Genomic DNA, 20,463 nt, shown 5'->3' on the forward strand with positions numbered 1-20,463 from the left:
GCTGGTCCATTAATCCTGCCCACACATGATGACCGGACCATCATGGCAACACTTCTTCCCTCCCCGACAGCCGTGTAATCTCCTGGGAGAAGCAAAAAACCAGGGCAAAAACCCAGGGCCAATAATAGAAAATATACTGTGGAAAATTCCTCTGCGACCCCCCTTGGGCAATCAAAACCAGTCCAGGAGATCACATGGACCAAGTGTTATCTATAAAGACACTTACGGTCCATATGATGTGATCTCTGCCCCACGAAGGAACTGGTCCAGCTCCCCCTTGAAGGCAGAGAGTCAGCACCCACCACACCAGCCGGCAATGTATTCCAGAGGCTCACTACTCTCGGGGGGAAAAAGAACGGTCTAACATCCAGCCTATTCCTGCTCTTACACAGTTTAAACTCATGTCACCAGGTCCCCCCCAATCTGTTGAATTGGAATAGTCTTATCAATAGGGAAACTATCCAGCCCTTTCATTATTTTATAGACCTCTATCAGGTTACCTCTAAGTCTACGCTGCTCTAAAGTAAATAATTGTAAACAATTTTACAACACCAAATTACAGTCCAACAATTTTATTTGAAATTCACAAGCTTTCGGAGGCTTCCTCCTTCCTCAGGTGAATGTTGTGGAAAATTTTCCACAACATTCACCTGAGGAAGGAGGAAGCCTCCGAAAGCTTGTGAATTTCAAATAAAATTGTTGGACTATAACTTGGTGTTGTAAAATTGTTTACAATTGTCAACCCCAGTCCATCACCGTCATCTCCACACTAAAGTAAATGGACCAAGGTCCTTGAGCCGATCTGAGTAGCTAAGGGACAGCACAGTTACATAATCAACGAAAATCCCATCAAGCAGCACCCCCGGGGCAGAAAGGTGTTGAGATTCCGATACGTTGTGCCCCACACTTTTGGTTTCCAATATTATCTTTGCTGTTGTAAGAAAATACTAAGCAGAGCTAGTGCTCACAAACTTCTCAACCAATGCTGGAAACTCTAGAATGTCAATGCTTCCACCAGCAAGTTCCATAACACAAACTTACCAGGGTAACTCTGTTTTGGACAGGATCCCGCAGGGAGTGAATGTATGTTCCAATCTGCTGGAAAGTGCAGTCGTCCATGTATGACGAGTCATGAATCTTCGTGGAATCGCTCAGCTCAGGGACCGGAGAGGGCCACACAGCCTACGCGATTTTTTAAAAAAAGACGCCAATTAATAATTTACATAGAAACGTAGAAACATAGAAAATAGGAGCAGGAGTAGGCCATTCGGCCCTTCGAGCCTGCTCCGCCATTCAATATGATCATGGCTGATCATCCATCTCAATACCATATTCCCGCTCTCTCCCCATACCCTTTGATGCATTTTGTGTCAAGAAATCTATCTAGCTCCTTCTTAAATATATTCAGTGACTTGGCCTCCACAGCCTTCTGTGGTAGAGAATTCCACAGGTTCACCAGCCTCTGAGTGAAGAAATTTCTCCTCATCTTAGTCCTAAATGTCCTACCCCGTATCCTGAGACTGTGACCCCTCATTCTGGACACCCCAGCCAGGGGAAACATCCTCCCTGCATCCAGTCTGTCGAGCCCAGTCAGAATTTTATATGTTTCAATGAGATCCCCTCTCATTCTTCTAAACTCGAGTGAATACAGGCCGAGTCGACCCAATCTCTCCTCATAAGACAGTCCTGCCATCCCAGGGATCAGTCTGGTGAACCTTCGCTGCACTCCCTGTATGGCAAGAATATCCTTTCTTAGGTAAAGAGACCAAAACTGCACACAATATTCCAGGTGTGGTCTCACCAAGGCCCTGTATAACTGCAGTAAGACATCCTTGCTCCTGTACTCAAATCCTCTTGCAATGAAGGCCAACATACCATTTGCCTTCCTAACTGCTTGCTGCACCTGCATGTTTGCTTTCAGTGACTGCTGCACAAGGACACCCAGGTCCCTTTGTACATCAACATTCCCCAATCTATCACCATTTAAATAATACTCTGCCTTTCTGTTTTTCCTTCCGAAGTGGATAACTACACATTTATCCACATTAAGAACATAAGAAATAGGAGCAGGAGTAGGCCAATCGGCCCCAAGAGTCTGCTCCGCCATTCAATAAGATCATGGCTGATCTGATCCGAACCTCAAATCTAAATTCATGTCCAATTTCCTGCCCGCTCCCCGTAACCCCTAATTCCCTTTACTTCAAGGAAACTGTCGATTTCTGTTTTAAATTTATTTAATGGTGCAGCTTCCACAGCTTCCTGGGGCAGCAAATTCCATAGACCTACTACCCTCTGAGTGAAGAAGTTTCTCCTCATCTCAGTTTTGAAAGAGCAGCCCCTTATTCTAAGATTATGCCCCCTAGTTCTAGTTTCACCCATCCTTGGGAACATCCTTACCGCATCCACCCGATCAAGCCCCTTCACAATCTTATATGTTTCAATAAGATCGCCTCTCATTCTTCTGAACTCCAATGAGTAGAGTCCCAATCCACTCAACCTCTCCTCATATGTCCGCCCCCTCATCCCCGGGATTAACCGAGTGAACCTTCTTTGTACTGCCTCGAGAGCAAGTATGTCTTTTCTTAAGTATGGAGACCAAAACTGTATGCAGTATTCCAGGTGCGGTCTCACCAATACCTTATATAACTGCAGCAATACCTCCCTGTTTTTATATTCTAACCCCCGAGCAATAAAAGCCAACATTCCGTTGGCCTTCTTGATCACCTGCTGCACCTGCAGACGAACTTTTTGATTTTCTTGCACTAGGACCCCCAGATCCCTTTGTACTGCAGTACTTTCCAGTTTCTCGCCATTGAGATAATAACTTGCTCTCTGATTTTTCCTGCCAAAGTGCATAACCTCACATTTTCAAATATTGTATTGCATCTGCCAAATCTCCGCCCACTCACCCAGCCTGTCTATATCCCCTTGTAGGTTTTTTATGTCCTCCTCACTCTCTACTTTCCCTCCCATCTTTGTATCATCTGCAAACTTTGATATGTTACACTCGGTCCCCTCCTCCAAATCGTTAATATAGATTGTAAAGAGTTGGGGACCCAGCACCGACCCCTGCGGAACACCACTGGCTACTGGTTGCCAGTCCGAGAATGAACCATTTATCCCAACTCTCTGCTTCCTGTTGGATAACCAATCCTCCACCCATGCCAGAATATTACCCCCAATCCAGTGATTCTTTATCTTGAGCAATAATCTTTTATGTGGCACCTTGTCGAATGCCTTCTGGAAGTCTAAATACACTACGTCCACTGGTTCCCCTTTATCCACCCTGTACGTTATGTTCTCAAAGAACTCAAGCAAATTTGTCAGACATGACTTCCCCTTCGTAAAGCCATGCTGACTTTGTTCTATTAAATTATGTTTATCCAAATGTTCCGTTACTGTCTCCTTAATAATAGACTCCAAAATTTTACCCACCACAGATGTTAGGCTAACTGGTCTATAATTTCCAGCCTTCTGCCTACTACCCTTTTTAAATAAGGGTGTTACATTGGCAGTTTTCCAATCTGCCGGGACCTTTGCCGAGTCCAGAGAATTTTGGAAAATTATTGCCAAAGCATCCACAATCCCTACTGCCACTTCCCTCAAGACCCTCGGATGTAAGCCATCAGGTCCAGGGGATTCATCCGCCTTGAGTCCCATTAATTTACTGAGTACCAATTCCTTAGTGATTTTAATCGTATTTAGCTCCTCCCCCCCTCAAGCCCCCTGTTTGTCCAGTGTTGGGATATTCTTAGTGTCCTCTACCGTAAAGACTGAAACAAAATATTTGTTCAGCATTTTTGCCATCTCCATATTTCCCACCATTAATTTCCCGGTCTCATTCTCGAAGGGACCTACGTTTGCCTTAGCCATCCTTTTTCGTTTTATATAACGATAGAATCTCTTGCTATCTGTTTTTATATTTTTTGCTAATTTATTTTCATAATCTATCTTCCCTTTCTTAATCAATCCTTTAGTTACTTTTTGCTGTCTTTTGAAGACTTCTCAATCTTCTATCCTCCCACTAAGTTTGGCTACCTTATATGTCCTTGTTTTTAGTCGGATACTATCCTTAATTTCTTTACTTAGCCCCGGATGGCTGTCATTTCTTTTACACCCTTTTTTCCTCAGTGGAATATATATTTTTTGAAAGTTGTAAAATAACTCCTTGAATGAACACCACTGCTCATGTACCGTCTTACCCTTTAATCTATTTTCCCAGTCCACTTTAATCAATTCCGCTCTCATACCATCTTAGTCTCCTTTATTCAAGCTCAGTACGCTTGTTTGAGAACCAACCTTCTCACCCGCTAATTGGATATGGAATGTAACCATGTTATGGTCACTCATTCCAAGGGGATCCTTAACTAGGACATTATTAATTAATCCTGGCTCATTACACAGGACCAGGTCCAAGGTTGCCTGCCCCCTTGTAGGATCAGTTACATACTGCTCAAGAAATCCATCCCTAATACACTCAATAAACTCTTCCTCAAGGCTACCCTGCCCAATTTGATTTGTCCAGTTAATATGATAGTTAAAATCCCCCATAATTATAGCTGTTCCCTTATTGCATGCCCCGACTATTTCCTGATTAATATTTCTTCCAGCAGAGTTGCAACTATTAGGAGGCCTATATACTACGCCCACGAGTGTTTTTTTCCCCTTATTATTCCTTATCTCTACCCAAACTGTTTCATTATCCTGATCCTTTGTCCCAATATCATATCTCTGTATTACAGTGATTCCTTCCTTTATTATCATAGCCACCCCACCTCCCCTTCCTTCCTGATAGTTAAATACCCTGGCATATTTAATTCCCAGTCGTTGTCACCCTGCAGCCATGTTTCTGTAATGGCCACAAGATCATACCCATACGTCGTTATTTGTGCCGTTAACTCGTCCATTTTGTTACGAATGCTACGTGCATTCAGATAAAGAACTTTCAAATATGTTTTGTGACACTTAGTTCCTGCTTTTTCCTTTTTTAACACTTTACCTTTTACTCCATACTTTCTGTCCCTTCCTGACACTCTTTCCTCTGTCTCCCTGCTCAGGTTCCCAACCCCCTGCCACAGCTTTGATGCTGGGTTAATCGCCTTATGCCTTCTAGTTTTTATTTTATCTGTCGTGCCTAAAGTACACTTTCTTTCCGCTGCTCTACGCTTTTCCCTTTCACTCGTTCTTGAACAACTGTTTGTACTATTTGTATTGTGGGTCTTCCCCTCTCTTGCTGCTCTCAACTTTATTCCCTTCTGACTCCCCGCTCAGGTTCCCATCCCCCTGCCACTCTAGTTTAGTTATACTGCATCTGCCATGTATTTGCCCACTCATTCAACTTGTCTGAATCGCCTTGAAGCCTCTTTGCATCCTCCTCACAACTCACAATCCCACCTAGTTTTGTGTTGTCAGCAAACTTGGAAATATTACAATTTGGTTCCCTCATCCAAATCATTGATATATATTGTGAATAGCTGGGGCCCAAGCACTGATCTCTGCGGTACCCCACTAGTCACTGCCTGCCACCCTGAAAAAGAACCATTTATTCCTACTCTCTGTTTCCTGTCTGTTTACCAATTTTCAATCCGTGCCAGTATATTAACACCAATCCCATGTGCTTTAATTTTGCACACTAACCTTTTATGTGGGACTTTATCAAAGGCCTTCTGAAAATCCAAATAAACCACATCCACTGGTTCTCCCTTATCTATTCTACCAGATACATCCTCAAAAAACTCCAGTACGTTTGTAAAACATGATTTCCCTTTCATAAACCCATGCTGACTTTGTCGAATCCCATTGATATTTTCTAAGTGTCCTGTTATCACATCCTTTATAATACTCTAGCATTTTCCTTACTACTGATTATAGGCTAACCGGTCTGTAGTTCCCTGTTTTCTCTCTCCCTCCTTTTTTAAATAGTGGGGTTACATTTGCCACCCTCCAATCTGTAGGAACTGATCCATAATCTATAGAATTTTGGAAGATGACAACCAACGCATCCACTGTTTCCATGGCTACCTCTTTTAGTACTCTGGGATGCAGATTATCAGGCCCTGGGGATTTATCGGCTTTCAGTCCCATTAATTTCTCCAGCACTATTTTTTTTTTTAACAAATACTAATTTCCTTTAATTCCTCCTTCTCACTAGTCCCTTGGTTCCCTAGCATTTCTGGGAAGTTATTTTTAATTATTTCCTCACAACACTCTGCCAATGAATTCTTTGCCTTAAACCGTGGTTTGCAAAATAATGATTGTTCCTCATAGAGAAGTATTTTACTGTCAAGAACCACAAGTAACACGTGCCATCTGGAAAAAAATACTACTGCAGTACTTGACTACTGGAAAACTTGCCGTGTTACAAGTTGAAATAACAACGCGCATCTAATAAATTGCTGGGTTTTTTTGTATTATTATTATTATTTAGATATTTGAGTGTCAAAGGCTGCTATTATACTACCAGCTCAGCACCGCTGCAATGTGTTTTCGGAGTACGAACATTAGAGATTCGGTAATACTCAGAAATGATGCAAGTCATCTGACTCCTTCGCATGTTGAAGCCAACATAGAATCATAGAAAATTTATGGCATAGAAGGAGGTCATTCGGCCCATCGTGTCCCATGGACAAACTTCTCTCCTGGCTGGGGAAGTGCATCATCCATTAGGAGGCACAGTCAGCAGTATAACCTGAGCCTGCTGGGTGCGTACTGCACTATACAGATACTGTTCCCATCATCAATCTCATTGAAACATATAAGATTATGAGAGGGCTTGACAGGGTAGATGCTGAGAGGCTGTTTCCCCTGGCTGGAGAGTCTAGAACTAGGGGGCATAGCCTCAGGATGAGGGGTCGGCCATTTAGGACCGAGGTGAGGGAAAATTTCTTCACTCAGAGGATTGTGAATCTTTAGAACTCTCTACCCCAGAGGGCTGTGGATGCTCAGTCGTTGAATATGTCCAAGACAGAGATTGATAGATAGTTGGACAATAAGGGAATCAAGGGATATGCGAATAGGGCGGGAAAGTGGAGTTGAAGTCGAAGATCAGCCATGATCTTACTGAATGGTACAGCAGGCTCAAGGGGCCGTATGGCCTACTCCTGCTCCTACTTCTTATGTTCTTATCAACAGTACAATAAAAAAAAGTTTCCGGAAACACCATTATTCTCTATTTAGCTACTCGTAGCAGCTAACTTGATAATGCCGCTTGTCTGAAAGGAGGCGGCTAGGGAGTTGGACCAGTGAGAGAACAGCAGAAAATTGGAAAACATGATACAGAATAGTACTGTTCTATTTCTACACTACAAGCTGATACATGACCCAGAACGAAACTATTAACATTGGTCATTTTCTGAAACAGGCAGAATTCTTCCTGGAATCGTAAGGTGTCTGAGAAGAGCGGCATTAAGCGACATCTGGAAGAACAAATTGATATAGCCTCCTACCTCATCCAGCGCTCCAGGGTGCCTGCTTGAAGGCCTAGCTGGGGTGCTAACACTGCCCAAGGGAGTGCTTGGTCGTGGCATTGGGTTGGACACAGATAATGATGGAGTTGGAAGTCCAGCAATGAACACCTTTCCTACCTTTAAAAAGAAACAGAATTATACACCTTACAGTTTCCCTGTCCTTTCAATGTGCATATTCATTCACAAATACGTAAACAATAGTGGCATTCTTGGAAAATTCCACCAGGCTTGTAGCATGTAGCTAAGGAAAACAGAGGACGCCTAGCAAACTAATGTAATAAGGAGCAGCACTTACTGACCTTACATAAATATGGTTTTATAGGTAAAACACCAGCTCTAAAATTCCTGGGGAGAGGGAGCAATCCTAGGCCAGTGGCATTGACTCAGTTGGAAATCCCAGGGTCAGGCTGCTTTCAATATTTTGGGCAGAACATAAGAAATAGGAGGAGTGGGCCATACAGTCCCTCGGACCTGCTTCGCCATGTGCAGGTCACTGCACTGTTTCCAGTGCATCCAGGGGCACCCACTTGAATAGGAATTGGCGGTCCAGCAAAATCCTATTTCGTCAAGTGTGGCTGTCCTCTTCCATCGGTTTAGGCAATCCAATCAATCACACTACAATTGGTTGTACTGCAAGTCTGCACTTTCACATTTCACACCACAATCCCCACCATCCTTGCTGCTCCTGCTTGACTGCTCGCCAGTGACACATGCATGCATACACCATCAGAATGCAAGACGGGGACAGAACCAGGCTCAGCAGCGACACTCCCTGCAGTCAAATAGCCTGCCAACACTGATCGCCAAGATTCACGCATGATTAATGGACACTTGAGCGAGGTACCATAGCAACCATGGATTGGTACTCCAGCAAGGAGTGAAAGTCCTGAAGTGGGGGGGTAGAAGGAGGGGAGAAAATTAACAGGATTTTTTTTTGTTGCGAGAAACAGGCAAATTGCAGAAGAAAAATAACTAAGGCAGAGGGCAGCGGTGCATCACGCTGGGGAGGTCAAGCAGCGCCATTTCTGGTGAGTTACTGGTCTTAGGCACGCTGATGGGAGGGCAGACACCTTTCAATAAGGGGGAGCCGTTCCTTCATTGTCGCTGGGTCAAAATCCTGGAACTCCCTTCCTAACAGCACTGTGGGAGAACCTTCACCACAGAGACTGCAGCAGTTCAAGGCGGCGGCTCACCACCACCTTCTCGAGGGCAATTCGGGACGGGCAATAAATGCCGGCCTCGCCAGCGACGCCCACATCCCGTGAACGAATAAAAAAATTTTTTAAAAAAGGAGAGTTGGATGGGGAATCTTCTGCAGGCTGCTGTTGTTCGCTGCCAGCTAGCTAAATAAGCTGCGTCAACCCTTGGCTCCATTCAGGCCACCTGCACTTCTCCTTTTGGCTTAAGAAAGTCCATGGCTTGAAAGAGGAGAAAAAACCAAAAACCATAAGAAACATAAATCTGTCCTGAACCATCGACAACCAGTTCAAGAACGAAGCGCGTTTTGGATTTTTAACCCAGTCTTTACCTTGATCCCATTCCCAGAACCTCAGTACTTATTCCAGATATGACAGCTTACGTTCCAGTACTGCCGCTCCGATTTACATGTTGCTGTTTTCACACAGGCTCCCTGAATTTATATCAAGAGCCCATACCATAAATGAACATCCACCATCATCACGACCACGTCGCCTTTCTCCAAACATACACAACACTGACATCTCCCTGCTCTGGGCATCAAGTTTCTTCCCTTCTTTGCCTCCTTCCTCCTACAACTCAGGGAACCTTAATGAGAATTCCATTCTCCATCATAACATCGTCACATTTTGTAAAAACAGAAAGATGATGGTAAGTTTCTGAATGTGGCTTTTAACGATTCTGAGGACAGTCTGTGGAAAACTGTGTACCTCAGGAATTATGCGACCAACTTGTGCACTGATATCTGTGTTTAATGATGTCCCCATCCACCAGCTACCACATATAAACTGGTCTCCTTGCACAAGTTTAATAAGAACATAAGAGATAGGAGCAGGATTAGGCCATTTGGCCCTTTGAGCCTACTCCGCCATCGAACGAGATCATGGCTGATCTGATTCTGGCCTCAACTCCACTTTCCCGCCTGTGCCCCATATTATTTGGCTCCCTTGCTGATCAAAAATTTGTCTAACTCAGCCTTGAATATATTCAATGACTCAGCCTCCATGCTCTTTGGGGCAAAGAATTCCAAAGGTTCACAATCCTCTGAGCAAAGAAATTTCTCCTCATCTCCGTCTTAAATGGGCAACCCCTTATTCTGAGACTATGCCCCCAGTTCTAGATTCCCCTATGAGGGGAAACATCCTCTCAGCATTTACCCTGTCAAACCCCCTCGGAATCTTATATGTTTCAATAAGATCTCCTCTCATTCTTCTAAACTCCAGTGAGTATAGGCCCAACCTGCTCAATCTTTCCTCATAAGAAAACCCTTCCATACCCGGAATCAACTTGGTGAACCTTCTCTGAATCGCCTCCAATGCAAGTATATCCTTCCTTAAATAAGGGGACCAAAACTGTATGCAGTACTCTAGGTGTGATCTCACCAGCATCCTGTATAGTTGTAGCAAGACTTCCCTGCTTTTATACTCTATCCCCCTTGAAATAAAGGCCAATATTCCACTTGACTTCCCAATTACCTGTATGCTAACATTTTGTGTTTCATGTATGAGGACATCCAAATCCCTCTGTACCGCAGCATTCAGAAGTCTTTCTCCATTTATATAATATTTTGCTTTTTCATTCTTCCTACCAAAGTGGATGACTTCACATTTTCCCACATTTTGCCCACTTGCTTAACCTGTCTCTGTCCCTTTGCAGACACTTTGTGTCCTCCTCACAACTTACTTTTCCACCCATCTTTGTAATGCAAAATATCACAAAACATTGGCCCGGAAACTGCTCATAAAATAATGGTGACGCTAACAGGGCTCACCGTTATTTCAGGGCAAACGGAAGAGCAAGTACAGGCGAGCGCACATGCGCAGTCAAACATGGAAATCCGGAAATCGCTCTAACATTTGGCCTGCTCCTCCGAAACCTGCGCGGGAAGGACAGCTCGCCGGCTGAATGAATGGACCAGTGTGAACTTGCTCTCCTGCCCAGCTGGAAACGAACTAATCTCACCATAAAAAAGATACGCTGGGCTTTTTAAGGTCAAAACTAACTTTCAACGGTGTGATATATCTTAATGACTGCCAAACAACCTCTCTGGTGTTAATTGCACCCATGTGGTTTATATCAATTAGTGTTTATTGTATTCATGTGGTGGGTATCAATTGGGGACGCTCTTGTATCCATTTATAGGAGGGAGCTTATATAGGGGGTGCACACTGTGTAAGGGTGAGCTCTGTGAATAAAGGCTTGGAAGCAACTGAAGACCAGGCTCTAGTGTTCTATCCTTCATCTGGTTTTAAACTTTTTTTTTTAGGATGTATTGGGCAGCGTGACTCAACACAGCAGCCTATGAATTAATTACTAATGTAAAATTATCGTCGCAACATACCCGAATAACACCTGTGTATAGCACCAGATTCCCGCTACTCTCCAGGACCACCATTGTGTTGACGCTCTGTTCAAAACAAAAGGGAGAAATAAAACAGTCTGAAGTTGCAGAATTAATGCCAAGATTTTATATTTTTCGGAGTCTAAATAATTTGTAAAGTCGGCCTCATTACAATTAACTGCGCAATTCAAAATGGATATTAGGGGAAAAAAATTAAACAGAAGAAAAAGAGGCCGTTAAAGCATGTAGAGAATATAAATATGGAAAGGCGGACCATGCCCGTGTCTTGGGGTCCACTGTTCACACAATGGGTAAAAAATAATTAATATCCTGCAACCCCCCTCATCCCTAATCTGAGAGTGGGTGTTTGGGAACAAATTCCTTCTGTCCTCATCTCACCACTGATTTTGAGGGGAGCGAGGTTGGGTTGAATAAGTCCCCAGGTGGAATAGGCAAAAAAAGCAAGGATAATTTTAGATGAAGATCATATAACCTTTAGGGCAGGTATACTGAGCACGTTAATTTAACCCCATCACAATAGGGTAGTTGGAATCTATTCTGAAAATTTCAAACAAATGTTGACAATATCAGAGCCACATACTAGAATATATATATATAGACAGTTGTTTCCAGGATAACAAATGGACTGCTGTATGTTTTAAGTTAGTAATACTTCAGTAACATTACAAACCACAACATCAATTCATCAATGTCAACAAAACAATGATGTGTTGTGCCCTGAAAGCACATTCCAATCTGCTTTATTATTTATCACCTGTGCTGTTTTTTGTTGGCTATTTCATTTTCAGTCATTGCTTCTCAGATGCCAATACAGAAAGCATTTTTTTTATATATAGAGCACAATTTGAACTGCAGTGCTAAATGGTTTATTTCACTATGTTAAATGGGAAAAACAAACCTTTCCATAGAATAATGGATCCAATCATTGGGTTCAGGTGACTCCATAATTTGAGAGAATGAAGCTTGTGCAGTTTATAACTGGGACACGTGATTTGTTATCACTCACGCCTGCTCAGAAACCAACATTGGCACGGCATCCATGAGTTTTAACTGCAGGTCCTGATACTCAAGCAGCAAATGTGCCATTGCATCTTGCTGCAATCATTGTAAATGGCAAATCAATTCCACACTTTTTTTTAAAATTAGGGTAGCACAGTAACAGAGGACACAGTAACGACCAACAAGTTGTGATATGGAGCAGTGGAAGACTGTTTCACTCCCTGAGCTGGCATTCACGGTTGTATCACTGTGGACGGGCACTGGGTGCAGTCTCAGCACCTCCTAACAGTGAAGGTGGTAGGAAAGAAGGGAGGGGAACAAAAGGCCATCATTACACAATACACTTGCACAACTGGTAGAGACTGGTTGAGATTTGCCATCCTATTAGCCCCATGGTATTGGATCAAAAATTAGAGGGGAAAAAAGATATCAGAAAAATAAATCAGAGTATAGTTTTTATTTTCCACATGTATTCTCACTTCGTGAATGTGAATTAGTGAATAAATTCCCCAATTGAGCCAGTTCCACCTCCCTCCACACTGTCAGCTGGAGCCACACATAACAGTGAGGTCATATCGAGTTACTTCAAAACTATAGCACAGAAACAGGCCATTTGGCCCAACTGGTCTATGCCAACATTTGTGCTCCACACGAGCCTCCTCCCTCCCTACTTCATTTAGCCCTATCAGCATATCCTTCTATTCCTTTCTCCCTCATGTGCTTATCCAGCTTCCCCTTAAAATGCATCTATGCTATTTGCCTCAACCACTCCTTGTGGTAGCGAGTTCCACATTCTTACCACTCTTTGGGTAAAGAAGTTTCTCCTGAGTTCCCTATTGGATTTATTAGCGACTATTTTATATTTGTGACCTCTAGTTTTGGACTCCCCCACAAGTGGGAACATTTTCTCTACATTCACCCTATCAAACCCTTTCATTATCTTTAAAGACCTCTTACCAGGTCACCCCTCAGACTTCTCTTTTCTAGAGAAAAGAGCCCCAGCCTGTTCAGCCTTTCCTGATAAGTACATCCTCTTAGTTCAAAGTGATCCATCCATGGCTAACTAAAGAATTTGAGGAGAGTATGAGATTGAAAGAAGAGGCCTAGAATGTTGCCAAGAATAATAATAAGGCTGGGGATTGGGAGAGTTTTAGAAACCAACAAGGGACAACCAAAAAATTGATAAAAAGGGAGAAAATAGAATATGAAAGTAAACTAGCAAGAAATATAAAAATGGATTGTAAGAACTTCTACAAGTATGTAAAAAGGAATAGAGTAGCAAGAGTAAACATTGGTCCCCTAGAGGCTGAGACAGGAGGAATTATAATGGGGAATCAGGAAATGGCAGATGCGTTAAACAAATATCTTGCATCTGTCTTCACAGTAGAAGACACAAAAACATACCAAAAATAGTAGGGAACCAAGGGATAAATGAAAGTGAGGAACTTAAAACAATTATTAACACTAGAGAAAAAAGTACTGGACAAACTAATGGGTCTAAAAGCTGACAAATCCCCTGGACTTAATGGCCCACATCCTAGGATTCTAAAAGAGGTGACTGCAGAGATAGTGGATACATTGGGTATGATCTTCCAAAATTCTCTAGATTCTGGAACAGTCCCAGCGGATTGGAAGGTAGCAAATGTTATCACGTTATTCAAGAAAGGAAGGAAGGAGAAAACAGGGAAGTTAGCCTGACATCGGTCATCGGGAAAATGCTGGAATCCATTATTAAGGAAGTCGTAACAGGGCACTTAGAAAATCATAATATGATTAGGCAGAGTCAACATGGTTTTATGAAAGGGAAATCATGTTTGACAAATTCATTAGTGTTTTATGAAGATGTAACGAGCAGGGTAGATAAAGGGGAACCAGTGGATGTCGTATATTTGGATTTTCAAAAGGCATTCGATAAGGTGCCACATAAAAGGTTGTTACACAAGATAAGGGCTCATGGGTTGGGGGGAATATATTAGCATGGATAGAGGATTGGTTAAAGAACAGAAAAGAGATTAGAGATAAACGGGTCATTCTCAGGCTGGCAAGTGTAACTAGTGGGGTGCTGCAAGGATCAGTGCTTGGGCCTCAGCTATTTACAATCTATATTAATCACTTGGATGAAGGGACCGAGTGTAATGTATCCAAGTTTGCTGACGATACAAAGCTAGGTGGGAAAGTAAGCTGTGAGGAGGAAACAAAGAGACTGCAAAGGGATATAGATAGATTAAGTGAGTGGGCAGGCAGATGGAGTATAATATGGGGAAATGTGAGGTTATTCACTTTGGTAGGAAGATTCGAAGAACAGAATTTTTTTTAAATGGTGACAAACTATTAAATGTTGGCGCTCAGAGGGATTTGGGTGTCCTCGTACAAGAAACACAAAAAGTTAGTATGCAGGTACAGCAGGCAATTCGGAAAGCAAATGGCATGTTGGCCTTTATTGCAAGGGGGGTTGGAGTGTAAGAGTAAGGAAGTCTTACTAGAGTTGTACAGGGCTTTAGTGAGACCTCACCCGGAGTACTGTGTACAGTTTTAGTTTCCTTATCTAAGGAATGATATACTTGCCTTGGAGGCGGTGCAACGAAGGTTCACTAGATTAATTCCTGGGATCAGAGGGTTGTCCTATGAGGAGAGGTTGAGTAGAATGGGCCTATACTCTCTGGAGTTTAGAAGAATGAGAGGTGATCTCATTGAAATATATAAGATTATGAGAGGGCTTGACAGGGTAGATGCTGAGAGATTGTTTCCCCTGGCTAGAGTGTCTAGAACTAGGGGGTATAGTCACAGGATAAGGGGTCGGCCATTCAAGACTGAGATGAGGAGGAATTTCTTCACACGGAGGTTTGTGAATCTTTGGAATTCTCTACCCCAGAGGGCTGTGAATGCTGAGTCATTAAATAAATTCAAGGCTGAGATGGATAGATTTCTGGACTCTAGGGGAATCAAGGGATATTGGGATCGGGCAGGAAAGTGGAGTTGAGGTCGAAGATCAGCCATGATCTTATTGAATGGCGGAGCAGGATCAAGGGGCCATATGGCCGACTCCTGCTCCTATTTCTTATGATCTTATGTTCTGGTATCATCCTTGTAAATCTTTTTTACACCCTCTCCAATTCCTCTATATCCTTTCTATAACATGGAGACCAGAACTGTGCGCAATCTGCCAAAAATTTATTGCATCTCCATTCCACAATTTAAAAAACATTATTGTGAAGCACTAACTGAAAAGACCTCGTCAAGCGATATACAGAAACAGGGTCGAGCTGCAGGAGTACGGGAGTAATTAGTCCAACAAGATAACTGAAGTAATACTAAACTTTAAAATTAAATGATCTAAATAACACTCTGATTTTAAATTTGGAGGGTGCATTGCCAATAGAATTGCAATCAGCAGTTACATCACCAATGATAATGCAAGCAGCTCTTTTTAATGTACCTCATTACACGTTCTGTATGAGAAGCAGCAGGGTTTAAAACACAGCTCACCTCCACAGGGGCAGCATCCTTCGCTTGTATGACAGTAACTGTTCCAAAAATCAGCTGAGTCAAGTCATTGCTTTCTTCAAATTTCACACATCTGTTTAGGATTTAAGCAGATCTATCAGTGCAAAGGTTTCCAGGTGACCTGCATTTCCAAACACTGAATATGCAACCAACTGCCTAGCCAAACCACCACACCATTTTTACCAGGTAGTCATCTTATCAACTCGATTTAAAATAAATTATAAAATCTTAAATCTAAATTTCATCAGATTTAAAAACTACGGTTAGAATGTGTGATCACAAGGATGTGAAATCAGAGCATGACAGCAGTCACTCTGCGCTAATAGCCAGCTCCTTCCATTTACAAATGGACCTTCCCGCCTGCTTGACAAAAAAATGGCTGCACACAAGTGTATAAAATTTACTGAAGTGCAGTCCCCACGTGATTTTCTCTCATGATCGATGGACAACAAATCATATTTTTTGCATAGAGCTTGAATGAACATTCCTCACTTTCAACTTCTATAAAATTATGAACAGGGCAAAAATCAGGTGCCGCTGGATTACGGAAAGTAATGTGGCCGGGAGTGAGTTATGTATCTGAATCCCCAAGTTAAATCTTACAAAAACTCAATCCAAACACTTATTGTTCTGTATAAATCAATTATAAATAAAGCTATACAGTTAAACTCAGTTATATTTCAGCTTTTAACCTAAACATCTTTGTTTTGTAACTTAGGTTTTCAGTGGACACACTTACCGCAGCTGATGGCGAGACTCCACCAAGTAACATAAAAACTTCTGACCGCAGAGATCACTGGTAATAAATACTTTTGTGGCCTGAGAATTCTTTTCTCTACGAAGAAAGAAGTCAACACTTGAGGTTTGCGAAACGCGCACAGGTGTACTGCAATGGCTCGGTGTTGCTGGAGAGAGATTACTCCCTGTGGTTCCGGTGAAGAGTTCTCCCCGAAACGTTGACCTTTCGGATGCTTGTTAGGTAAGGGTATCAAGGGTTACAGAACCAAGGCGGGTAAAATGGAGTTGAGGTACAGATCGTGATCTAATTGAATGGCGGAAGGGCTGAATGGCCTACTCCTGTTCCTATGCTCCGAGATGCTGACCGACCTGTGGCCCATTTCTTTATTTTATTATTTTTTGTCCAGAGCAACACGTTTTTTTTTTCTTCCAATTTTCCCTCCTCTCTAAAATCCCTGCCTCTTCCGGATATGAACCCACAGGTAGTGAAAACTCCACGCTACCTCACCCAAGTGGCCATTCTCCATGTTTGAGCCTGGTCAGCAAGTATTGACGGGTGATTTTTTTTTGACCCCAAACGATATCACAGCTGAGTCTGTTCATGATCTTGCCCAACGTTCACACGTAGGCATGGGCAACAACAACAACTTGCATTTATATTGCACCTTTACAATAGTATAATGTCCCAAGGTGCTTCACAGGAGCGTAATCAGATAAAATTTGATACCGAGCCAAAAGGTGATATTAGGCCAGGTGACCAAAAGCTTGGTCAGAGGTAGGTTTTGAGGAACACCTTAAAAAGGAGAGAGAGGCGGAGAGGTTTAGGGAGGGAATTCCAGAGCTTTGGGCCTAGGCAGCTGAAGGCACGGCCGTCCACGGTGGAGCGATTAAAATCGGGGACGTGCAAGAGGCCAGGATTGGAGGAGCGCAGAGATCTCGGAGGGTTGTAGGGCTGGAGGAGGTTGCAGAGACAGGGAGGGGCGAGGCCGTGGAGGGATTTGAAAACAAGGATGAGAATTTTAAAAATCGAGGCGTTGACAGACCGGCAGCCAATGTAAGTCAGTGAGCTCAGGGGTGATGGGTGAACGGGAGTTGGAGCAGGGGGTCACTAGAGATAAATCTGGAGCACGAACCACAGCGGATTTATTTTTTTGCTCTCTCGCCCAGGGGGATCGGAGCCCACTTGCAGCATCTTTACTGCTGCACCGGCTGAGATCAACCAACTTGGCACAGACCTCGAATCAAACCTGGGACATGCGGGTCTGGTTACTTTGGTGTCACAACGAACGATGCACTGCTGGGCATTCCTAGCATGTTGCCTACGGTAAAATGAACTCCATGTTATTTTGTTTCACGTGATTAGAGAGAAAATACAACAGCTGAGGGTGTGCTACATGACTGAGAACTCACATGAGGGATCTGAATCAGACCATCGACTACAGGATCGAAATCCAAACTGACGACATACCCCGAAGATGTGTTTAAAATTATATTAACATGTTTTGTCATTTTTTTCAGGGCTTTCCCACACAATTTTTCTGGTCGTTTGTATCTTTTATTACAGTGCGACATGAACTTAAGAGTTTTTCTCCTGTAGTATTCTGCACTATATGACAAGTGAGGTTGTACAACATATGGCATCTAGATTTATAATGGAAGTTAATTAACTAAAAGAGTGCTTTGCCCCAAGAATACACATGCTCTGGGTTTACAACACTCCAGTCTTAAATCCTTTCCATACTTCAGTTGAGTAGAATGGGCCTATACTCTCTGGGGTTTAGAAGAATGAGAGGTGATTTCATTGAAACATATAAGATTCTGAGGGGGCTTGACAGGGTAGAGGCTGTTTCCACTGGCTGAAGAGTCTAGCTTCACACTGCAAGCTGATCAGATGCCAGTTCATGCCCATAATTCCCCAGATGGCGCAAGGCCACTGTCATCTTTGCCAGTGCAGGAATGCCAAGCGGACGCCTGTTGTTTTCCACGTACAGGGAGCGCGAGAGGCATTTGACGGCAAATCGTCCTGGTTCACGCACATACCCTGCGGTTGGTTACAGCGCGGCACTGGCTTAGGTCTCAGAGGAGATCACCGGACCTCTCTTCTCCTCAGCACATGAAAGGACCAAAAAAAAACGAATGGAAAAGAAACAATATACATAATTTATTGAGGGAAAAGCACCTGCGAGTGCAGCATCAGCTGTACAAACTCCAGGAGGTGACAGAAATGGTTGCGTCTCTAAACGTCGCCTTGGATTTTTCTTTCTGGACTGATACTAACTCAAATATTCGAGAAAAAAAAAGCCTGCTTCTCATTACAAATACCCTCGGCTCTGACCTCATGTTGAGCAAGATTTCTGTCCACAAGTGATCAAGGCACAGCTCCGGAATGACCGGCTCCGTTTCAGGCACCATCAAGGAGTCACTCAGAGTACTGTTCGGGGAGTGGGAATTTCGACCACGCTTCGGAGACGGGGTGTAGGTTGATAAGTTGAATCGCTGCACGCCAGAGAACGCTGAACTTCCCAGGGACGGGGAATGAGAGCGACTGGAAAGGAGAAAGTGCAACAAAATTATACACGCACGAGACAGGGAGAGTAAAAAACTACACAAAAATCTGGCACTGCGTGTCCAACGGGTACCATTAATGGAGCGCAAGCTGCTGATTTGGAGCACTAATGCAGAGAAGGAATCTTTGCTCTCTGCATTGGAGCTATGGTGCTTTTTTCTGCCAGGCAGAAAAGTTCAGGATATTTAGGAGAGGTCGGACGCTCATTAAAAAGAGATGAGTTGGTGGGAATCGATGAAATAAGTAACAGGCAGAGCTGAGCAAAATTAGGTTTAAGTGTCCCACTTGGAATATGAAGGATGCAGGGTTCTTCTTTCTCGGTTATTGCCCGACTTTGGTAAAAATAGCCAGTTCTTGTGCAGAATTTGGGAGGTAAACGGTGTTTGTCCATATAGTGCCTTCTGGAGGATGTTAGTACCGGAGTTATGTGCTGTGCCTCAAGCAGGTAGGAGGGTAGATTAGTCACCAATATAGAAAACTCCTGGAATTTTTTTAAAATGGGGAAAGCTGGGATCACAAAGAAAAGTGCTTACAAGTAAATGTTGTGGAGAAAACAAAAGTCGGGGGTGGGGAGGGGGGGAAAGAGAGAGGAGGTAGTAAAACAGAGAGCGAAAGGTTAAGTGTTTTATATTAACGAGTTAATACCCTGGGCAGAGGCTGGGGATGGGACTGGGTGCAGTATGTGGCCGAATGGTTTGAGGCTTTTTAAAAAAAAATTCGTTCATGGGATGTGGGCGTCGCTGGTGAGGCCGGCATTTATTGCCCATCCCTAATTGCCCTTGAGAAGGTGGTGGTGAGCCACCTTCTTGAACCGCTGCAGTCCGTGTGGTGAAGGTTCTCCCATAGTGCTGTTAGGAAGGGAGTTCCAGGATTTTGACCCAGCGACGATGAAGGAACAGCGATATATTCCAAGTCGGGATGGTGTGTGATTTGGAGGGGAACGTGCAGGTGGTGTTGTTCCAATGTGCCTGCTGCCCTTGTCCTTCTAGGTGGTAGAGGTCGCAGGTTTGGGAGGTGCTGTCGAAGAAGCCTTTGCGAGTTGCTGCAGTGCATCCTATGGATGGTACACACTGCAGCCACTGTGCACCGGTGATGAAGGGAGTGAATGTTTAGGGTGGTGGATGGGGTGCCAATCAAGCGGGCTGCTTTGTCCTGGATGGTGTTGAGCTTCTTGAGTGTTGTTGGAGCTGCACTCATCCAAGCAAGTGGAGAGTATTCCATCACACTCTTGACTTGTGCCTTGTAGATGGTGGTAAGGCTTTGGGGAGTCAGGTGAGTCACTCGCCGCAGAATACCCAGCCTCTGACCTGCTCTTGTAGCCACAGTATTTATATGGCTGGTCCAGTTAAGTTTCTGGTCAATGGTGACCCCCAGGATGTTGATGGTGGGGGATTCGGCGATGGTAATGCCATTGAATGTCATGGGGAGGTGGTTAGACTCTCTCTTGTTGGAGATGGTCATTGCCTGGCACTTGTCTGGCGCAAATGTTACTTGCCACTTATCAGCCCAAGCCTGAATGTTGTCCAGGTCTTGCTACATGCGGGCTCGGACTGCTTCATTATCTGAGGGGTTGCGAATGGAACTGAATACTGTGCAATCATCAGCGAACATCCCACTTCTGACCTTATGGT

General features: G+C 43.6%; 1 protein-coding gene across 2 annotated transcripts in view; it reads right to left on the reverse strand.

Moving 5' to 3' along the window:
* The window catches only part of anapc1 (anaphase promoting complex subunit 1), a 168,698-nt gene that overhangs the window by 129,332 nt on the left and 18,903 nt on the right, over window positions 1-20,463 (reverse strand). For both annotated transcript variants that reach the window (XM_067985100.1, XM_067985099.1), the window contains exons 10-15: window positions 18,602-18,811; window positions 16,268-16,363; window positions 15,511-15,601; window positions 11,005-11,070; window positions 7,446-7,583; window positions 1,042-1,182 (exon numbers count right to left, since the gene is read on the reverse strand). In XM_067985100.1, coding sequence (XP_067841201.1) covers window positions 1,042-1,182; window positions 7,446-7,583; window positions 11,005-11,070; window positions 15,511-15,601; window positions 16,268-16,363; window positions 18,602-18,811 — 742 coding nt within the window. The remainder of the gene's footprint in view (window positions 1-1,041; window positions 1,183-7,445; window positions 7,584-11,004; window positions 11,071-15,510; window positions 15,602-16,267; window positions 16,364-18,601; window positions 18,812-20,463) is intronic.

Source organism: Heptranchias perlo, chromosome 5 (assembly GCF_035084215.1).
Source record: "Heptranchias perlo isolate sHepPer1 chromosome 5, sHepPer1.hap1, whole genome shotgun sequence".
In the NCBI taxonomy this organism is placed as follows: Eukaryota; Metazoa; Chordata; class Chondrichthyes; order Hexanchiformes; family Hexanchidae; genus Heptranchias; species Heptranchias perlo.